General features: G+C 31.1%; 1 protein-coding gene across 1 annotated transcript; it reads right to left on the bottom strand.

Moving 5' to 3' along the window:
* Positions 1-1,455: 1,455 nt before the first annotated feature.
* On the bottom strand, positions 1,456-8,913 carry LOC106465751 (transcription factor MafK-like). The gene is made up of 2 exons (XM_013925985.2): positions 8,715-8,913; positions 1,456-2,665 (listed from the first exon to the last, which is right to left on the bottom strand). Exons 1-2 carry the CDS (start codon positions 8,772-8,774, stop codon positions 2,261-2,263), a joined length of 465 nt encoding a protein of 154 aa, XP_013781439.1. The 5' UTR covers positions 8,775-8,913; the 3' UTR covers positions 1,456-2,260.
* Between the last annotated feature and the right edge of the window lie 330 nt (positions 8,914-9,243).

A 9,243-nucleotide genomic window follows, 5' to 3' on the forward strand; every position in this document is an offset into this window, starting at 1 on the left:
GTCAGCAGTAAAAACTTGAGTAATAACTTCAAAATATATTAAATTATTATTTGTTTAAAATTTGGACAGTAAATATTTGGAGCAGGTGTATGAAAGGGGCAGTAGGAATATTTGGAACTTATTAAGCCCTGCACACCAATTACTGAATGTATATTCATAATAAAATATTGAATAATCTGTATAGAATAATCAGGTACAGAAGCTTCTTGACCAAAATTCATTAACAATCCTTTCAGAAAAGCATATATCTGACTACTTTACCCTAATTTGAAATACTGATTTTGGAGCCTCACCATACCACCACAGTTTATATTGCCATATCTAGCCATGCTGTATTTGATGACCATGCTTCTTTACAATAACACTGCAGCATAGTTTCCATTGCAAAAGGATCCATGATAAGCTTAAGCATGATAAGCACACCACTTTTCCATACATGCTTTCCCTAATCGATCTAGGGCATGTGAAGACAGTTTTCCAGCAGTTGTTTCAACAGTCTGATCACACAGAAATTCATAGGCTGTGTCTAGCAATTTAACTTGTATTTCTTTATACGATATAGCAAGAATACTCATTTCAATCTCAAACTGCTTGAAGTATACAGAAGTTGAAAAACAGGTACAACTGGAAGTCTTATCTGGGGGAACCTGGCCCTACTCTGTTGACCTCATTTCCAGATGAAAATACAATTCTGTTTCTGGATGGTCATGATTCATCAAATTTATCAATATTCCTAAGTTTTCCAACATAATTAAGAATAAGGGATATAACCACCTTGGAAATTATAAGTTGCTAATCTGAACATATCTTTATGATCTGAGCATAAGAAAATTTCTCACCAGAAATGGCTGTTGCATATCCTTCCCAAAAGTGCTTAAGTTGCAGTGACATCATACTATCTACGAAACACCAAACAATGTCAAAATGTATAAATTCCATTCCACCATGATTTTATATCAACTGTGATTGTGACATTGTTGATATACATATTCAAAATCATTTTAATATAACATAGTCAATCCTCTGTAGTTCACTCTGTTGTAATTCAAGGTTGAGACAGAACCAAGCATAAACATAGTTCTGAGACAAAGTTTGAAGTTTCTAAATGTATTTTACAATACTAAAATATTACTTAAAACCACATATGCTAATAAATATTTTATAAATGTACTTATTTTTTAAATGACAAATTAAACAACTTTTATGTTTATTAGTTGTTAGAAAAGAATATAAACTTCATTTCAACTTTATAACATTTTTAAAACACCTTTAATATGTTGTCTAATTGTTTTTGTTTTTTAATATCTACAAAATGAACATACTGTGTATGTCTGAATTAATATATTTACACTTATAAGATATGCAGTTTTCTTTTTATACATAATACAAATATCAAGATAACTTGAAACAACCACAAGCATTTTTCTGGTAAAATTGGTTTTAATTTTAAAAGTTACAACAAATTGATCACATCTTTAAACAGTTTAAAATTAAGAATTTCACATCATTTATAAAAATATTTAGCATAACCAAATTTCCAAACTACAAATGAATATATAGAAAGTAATTTTCTTAATATGGAGTTTAAATGAAAACTAAAGTATTTACATTTTAATTATAATGAAAAAATACTGCATTGCCTATACCTTGTAGAAAATTAGAATACTAGTTTTTCAGAGAATTATAGAACATTTGATGATTTTCTATATAAGAAACATTCTCAGAGATGATGTCACATATGGCAGACCTTTGAGTTCCTAAATAAATTTTGAGAAAATATCTTAAATTTATTTTTATGTAATGAATAACTATGCTTCATCTACAGATTATTCATCACCAAGTTCTTAATGTTTAACAGGAGTTAGGAATACTTCTGCATTTAAAAAAAACATTAAAAACTTTCTCTGGACCACATCAAACAAAATAATATGGTTTATATTATTACAATTCCCTTACAATGAATTAAATTATACAGTTTGGAATGCAAACTTTAATTGAGATATTTGGAAAATCAAGTTTCTTGTAAAAAAGAAAATTAAGTGTGTTAATTTACATCAATTAACACAAAATGTTGCATCTTGAAAACTAAAATATTTTATAATCAACTTCCAAAGTGAAAAGAAAAAACCGTTAAACCTATAGTATCTAACACACATTAATGTGTGACATAAGCTACATAAGTTATTTGGAACAGACACTAACAACTTGCATGAGATAAATTTATCATGGAGGTAATATGCTGATACATACTTCACATATACTAAATCTTAGTTTCAAAACTGAATTCTAGTTCTTTTGGTATTGGTATGTTCTGCTGCTGAGCATACTGCTTGAGGGCTAGATACTTCTCACGAATGTTGTTAATTTCTTCTTGAATTTTACGATTTTCTTCTCGGAGTTTGTTGATTTCTGTTACAGTTACAGTTTTGTCATGCTCCAATTCATCTTTCTGTTCCATCCGTTTATTTCGACAACTAGCTGCATAACCTCGGTTTTTTAGCGTTCTCCGACGTTGTTTCATTTTTACAATTTCTGATCGATTCAAACCAGACATTTTAAGGTGTCGGTTTAGCTCTCTAACGGATAAACTAACAAGCTCATCATCACTTATTGGCATTCTTCCTAGTTCACTGCCACTGCTCTCATTTCCATCATCAAGATCTCGCTTTCAATCAGAAAAAAGAAAAGCTTAAAATTTACAAAATTGCATCAGAACAAGCCTAACTGAAGTATAATTAATATGAAAATAATGGAAGACTCTTGCATAAAATTAATATTACTTTGCTGAATCCTTCTTTTATTAAACTACAAAGGACTATTTATCATGACATTTCAGCTAAGAAGCAAAGTTTAACACAGGACCTCTCCCTGAACTACAGGCACCTTGCCAGTAGGTGTCAGACATAAAAAATCCATGATTTTTCCAATTTTGGTGAAACATATATAGAATGCAGCACACAATAAAACAAGACAATTACAATCTATAGTTTCCAAACTGGACAAAAACTGAACTATAATTGATCATATCTTTAGTAGAAACCCCATAGTTGATGACAGTACTTCTGGTTTGGCAACAGGTTCAATAAATGAGCCTTCTTCTTCACCTGTTGTTACATCTGTTTTATCAAACCTTAGCCCAACAGATGTTAAGCAAATAGCTCCAAGCCCCATTTACCATGTTCTGGAACTTTGATACTCATCAACTTCATCATCAACCACAATTACAGCCATTTTGGATAAGACCACAATGGACTTTTTGACAGCCCTTGTTGAGGCAAATTCATCTGTCAAGCCCAAAGATACTGTGGCAGCATCAAAAATAGATTCTGTGCTTATAAGAACAATAGTAATGATATGGCCAGATCAGAAGATCAAGAACAAAGTCTCCAACCTCAAATGGACAATGAAGAAAGGTCACATAATTTGATTTGGGAATAATAAAAAAAAAAAAGAGATAATAAATTTGCATGTATGTGACCATTGCTGGTAACATGGTGCAGCTACTCTGAAACCTTGTCTCTCTAAGACTGCTCATAACCCCCAACTGAAATATGCTACCACCATATGGATTGTATATTTGGATACAGCAGGTTCCAGAATTTCCAACTGTGTATGCAACACCACCAAGAGACAATTGCTGGAATTTCTTGTTTCTTGCCCTTCTAATACAAAACATTATTTCACCTCTGACTGAGGGAGAGATCCTGTGTTAATATTAAGAACACATGAACAGAAAAGGTGATAAAAAAATAATATAAACACCTGAAATAAGGTTCAAGATAAGTATGAAATTTCTGGGTGTTAGTTCATTTTGGTTTTTGTTTAATAGAATGGTGCCCCAATATTTGTTAACTGCAATTTCTGGGATGTAAAAACCCCATTCAATGAAGTGATCCAAAACAAGCACAGCTATAAAATTATCAACTGCCAATGATGCATTTTCTAACTTACATGCACCATCTCTAATAAAAACCACAGGTTGAATAAAATGTTTATTTAGTCAAAAACACACAAGAAAAATGTAATGCATGCTTAATAGTACAGAAATCCAAACCAACTGACTAAACATATGTATTAACAGTGAACTACAACATAAAAAAAATCACAGAAGTAACAAAACTACATTACGATCAAACAATCTCACTATATGTACACAAAACAGCTTTATTAAGAGGTATCAAACTTATTATGAAAGAGAATGTCTATCCTTAATAATAAGAAAATATTTATAGTATATTAACACTATACACAAAAGAAATATATGATAATCATTACTTTTCTTTCACAAAGACTACTTCTAGACATTATCATTTGTCTCTGCAGTAGAGAAGTTATAACTATGTAGCATTTTACTAGAGAAAGTAAGTGTTATTTGAAGCTTAGAATGGTTTACTTAGTATATTTCAGTTAGATTAGTGCAGAGCTAGGTGATTAGTGGAGTTTGAAAATCAATCTTCAGACTCATTAACCTAATTGATTATTCTCACACAATACTTGGATATTTGAAATAATTGAAAATAGTTATCATTGGAAACACTAATTTCAATTAGTTAATCATTTTTATGAGTTATGACTAATTAATTAAGCTGAAAACCTTGAATGAATCAAAAATAAGGAGAAATCATAAGAACAATATTTTGATGACTTGGATGGTTGGAATAACTGAATATAGTAATAATTGGAAATACTAATTTCAATTAGTTAATCATTCTCATGAGTTGTGACACTAATTAATTAAGCTGAAAACCTTGAACGAATCAAAAATAAGGAGAAATCATAAGAACAATATTTCGATGACTTGGATGGTTGGAATAACTGAATATAGTAATAATTGGAAATACTAATTTTGATTAGTTGATTATTTTTATGACACTAATCAATTTAATCAACTGTTTAACACAACACTAAACAGATACTCACAGGTTATCGATTATATGAATTAATTGAGTTAATCACATAGCTTGAGGTTTAAACACTTTTTAGGTTTTATTACTGTAACTATGGCTAATCATTAAGTTATGATGCAAGACCTAATATTTAGATTGAAAGTATTTAGGATAGTGAAGATATTAAGCATTATACTGAAATAAGAAATTAGCAGAAGCATTAGTCAAATAAGGTAGCAATGTCTAGATCATGTACACATTAATTCCTTGGTGGTAAGTAGAAAGATTGAGAGATGAAAAATAGATAAACCAAGACCAGACAAGGTTTCCTTCAGGGTTTTGAAGGAGAACAAAGATCAGATATGCAAGCCTCTTTCATTTTTGGTAGATCAGTAGACAATGGGGATAGGACCTGAGGATTGAAGAGCTTCTTATGTTGCTTCTGTTGTTAAAGGGGAGTGATAAGAGTTGCTCTGGAAATTATAAGTCAGTTAGTCTTACTTCTGTAGTGGGAAAGATTCTAATGTCTGATAAAAGGAGCTTTACAAATCATTAAGTGGAGTATGATATCACACCTGAAAACCAACATGGACTAACAAAGGAGAAATCTTGCCTTAATAATCTGTTCTCTTTTTTTGAAGACATTACTTGTTAATTGGATGATGGAAAGGGCGTGGACTTGGTGTATTTAGATTTCAAAAACTTTAGACAGGTACTACACATAACATTAGCTAAGAAAGTCAAATTGTAAAGGGTTGGGACAGTCTAGTTAATTGGATTGTAAGGCGTTTGGATGGAATAAAAGAAGACTTATTTATGGAGTCCAGTATACTGGAGCCATATTCAATAGTGAAGTTTCCCAGAAATCAGTACTGTGGCCTTTACATTTCCTAACTTACATATTGATAATGACTGGTTCATAACCATTAAATTACTAAAGTTTGCTGATAACATTAAAGTTTTGGGTATTTCTAGTTGTACTGAACACGTTGAGGTATTAAAGAATGATTTGGATCAATTCTAAGGGTACACCAATAGGTTGGTAGGTTACTGGTGTGGCACCAATATAAGGAAAAATCATATTATCGACTATTGGTCATTTTTGTTTGTAGCCAATAATATATACTGATATTTTTGCTTCTCGTTGCACATAATGTTGTGATGATCACTGCTCAAATTATTAATATGTTGACCAAAGTAGCCATTGTTACAAAGCTCTCATCATGGTCATGTACAATTCTATGAAGACCACACAGGCCATCAGTTTTAATGTTGCTTAGTGCTCCAAATACTGATCTTAATAGTATTGCACTTGTTAAAACAGTACGGTAATGTGTTTGTGTTAGTTTCTTACAATTATAAGCATTTTGAATATTAATAATCCAACCCTTAATAATAAGATTATTCCTAAAAATACATCAAATTTTATTTCCACATACATTTATTATGTCATAATTGAAAGTGAATCAGATATGAACAATACCATAGTTGACTTCTATTCTAATTTCTTGTCTACAAAACCCATACTGGCATGGTTGTGGCTGAAACACATCACAAAGTCAGAGGTTGCACCATAATGTTGGATTTAACCCTCTGTATTTGAGTTACACTGTGAATCTGAAAGTCTTCTTTTATTCTCTGAAGTGTTGAAGTGTTTAGGCTAAATTTTGTAAAATAAACTGAATAGTTTTATGCTGCCTTTTGTGGTGAAATTATTAATTATGTTTGCATGTAAGAAAGGTTCTACTATAAACTAACAAAAGTTAGTTACAATGAAAAGTTAATATACATGTGTATATATATTTTTTATTTTGTTACATTTTTATATAAGCACTAGTGCAAAGTAATTTTTTAAACTTTTTTATGATTGTTATTCTATTTATTCATTTTCTGATCTACATTCACCAAATAAATACTATTTGTGAATTTTTGTTATAAATGAAACCAGGAAAAAAATCACCTACAGGGTAAATTTTAATTTGCTTCAGTAGTTTAAAGTACCTTACCTGCACTAATACTAAATATCAGTATTGGCTAATATGGTTGAGTAATTACAGGCTACTGATCGATATCAGTCAAGAATATCTTAATTGATTTATCACTAATAAATTGGTCACTCAAGCCTTCAAATCAGTGCTCTGTTGCTAGTAGTAAAGCTAATAGGATTTTAAGGTGTATTTATAAACATATTGATATGATTGCAAATCAGAAGAGGTAATTCTCTACACAATCACTAGTTAGGTCTCACATTGAATACTTGTACAATTTTGGTTTCTTTTATTAAGAAAGGATATAAACTTACTGCAAAGGGTTCAGAGAGGTCTATTAAGATGATTGCTATTTTTGACAGGGTGATAAGAGATGCTCTCAAAATTATAAGCTATTTAGTTTTACTACTATAGTAGGAAAAGTTCTAGACAGTCTGATAAAAGCTTTATAAGTCAAAAGAAGTAATTGCCTCTTTATTCTAATCATTAATTAGGCTTCACTTAAAATATTGTCTAGTTCTGCTCTTATTATTTAAGAAAGTATATTAACTTACTGGAAAGGGTTCAGAGAAGGTCTACTAGGATGATTCTGATGACGGAAAGGTTATGTAAGGCAGATAGGTTAATATATCATAATTTCTCGTAACAAAATCAAGGGTAAGAAGTGATCTTGTTGAAGATCACAAGATTATCCAGAGGATGCATAAGTTAAAGGAATTTGAATTTTTTTGTTTTATATTCTGAAGATGACAGGACAAGAGGACACAAGTCTAATACTTACAAAACATTTTAGGGATAACAAGGGGCCTGTTCATTAATCAAGGCTGACCCATCCAAACAGAAAAAAAACAACTCAAATCCAGCTCTAATAATTTAAATATTTATCAAATCTCATCTTTATCTTACTACATCTACCACATCTGAAGGATTAGGATGGTGAGATTTTTCAGTAGTGAAACCATGTTGATTATCCAACAAAAGTTTAAACATTGTTAAGTAATTTTGAAAAGCACCTTTTTATCAAGTTTTCAAAAACTTTTCCTACCACTAACTTCTAATCCTCTAGTACCTACCCACTACTCAAGAACTCACCACAAAATACAAGCACATTCCTTTTCAATTGCTCATTGTCCTGTTTAACTAACTCCCTTGATATTATAAGGCTAGGATCCAGTTAAGACTGTTTTAGTTTTCTAACAGGGTAATTGACTTAAGTTATGGTGCGAGTTTCCATTGGCAATAGTGGAGGCCACCACTTTATAAGAGCTTAAAATGAAATTAAAAAATTTCCTGAAAAATAACTAACAGGATCAAACTTGGCAAGCAGACTCAGGATGGCACTATTTGAAATTACTTTAAGTGTGATTAATGGCATTAATGAATTTTCTGCTTTCACAACTCATTACTGTAGCCTACCTTTGTAAAAGTAAATTAAACCTTCTTAAACTTAAAAGTTAAAGAAAAATAGATACCTCTAAATTTTAATTGATATATATATATATATATATATATGTATATATATATAAATATGTTAACCACTAGTCAAACAACATTACTGTTTACACAAAGGTACTGAAACTAACTCTCTAACAACGAATTTTAAATCTTGCGTGTCATGTCTACATATGACATTAAATAATTAATATCATAACACAAACGTAGCCGTTCATTGTAAGTGTTGTTTTACAACTTAGCCTACACTTTATAAATATAATGTAACACTGTAAACTGTAACACTAACAGGAAGTTGTCAGTATCGTAATTTTTTTTATTTTTAAACGTTTCATCATGAATGAAAATTGAAATGTAACACTTGGGTCACTAACTCTGAGGCACTTACCTTCATGGCAGCGTCTTCGGTTCTTTTGTGGGTTTCTTTTCGCCTACCTTCTTTCTTCATGATTTGCGAAATCTTTTAACTTGCAGTTAAATGACGTTAATCGGTTTTTGCTGAGTCACATAGTAGAGTCTAGAATAGTGCTGTTTAATCACCGTCCAATTTCTATCTGCCAATTTTATTTCGCAACATAAACAGTTCATTACGCCCTCTATATTTATTCAAATATGGACATATAAGTAAATAATAGATAAATAAAATAAAATGTATTTGGTATTTTCAATCCGAATGGCAGTTTATGTGACACATGGGCTAAGTTGTTTGTTTACAGTTAAGCACAGATCTACACAATAGGCTATGGATGTTGTGATCACCACGGGTATCTAAACCTGAATTCTAGCGTTAGAAGTCTGAAGACATACTGCTGTGCCACTGGAGGATACTCATGGGCTAAACGGCCAAGACAGAGACCGAGCATTTAGACATAGCCGTCCATAATTTTAAACTGCTGAACAGTGCGAGAGGAAAACAG

The sequence above is a fragment of the Limulus polyphemus genome, unplaced genomic scaffold (assembly GCF_000517525.1).
Source record: "Limulus polyphemus unplaced genomic scaffold, Limulus_polyphemus-2.1.2 Scaffold2039, whole genome shotgun sequence".
NCBI classification, from domain to species: Eukaryota; Metazoa; Arthropoda; class Merostomata; order Xiphosura; family Limulidae; genus Limulus; species Limulus polyphemus.

What these genes read in the sequence shown, in the direction of transcription:
- LOC106465751 (XM_013925985.2), bottom strand. Translation starts at nt 8,774, where the DNA reads ATGAAGAAAGAAGGTAGGCGAAAAGAAACCCACAAAAGAACCGAAGAC. An exon ending in CCGAAGACGCTGCCATGAAG is followed by an intron (nt 2,666 to 8,714) that starts GTAAGTGCCTCA and finishes TCTGATTGAAAG; the next exon opens with CGAGATCTTGATGATGGAAA.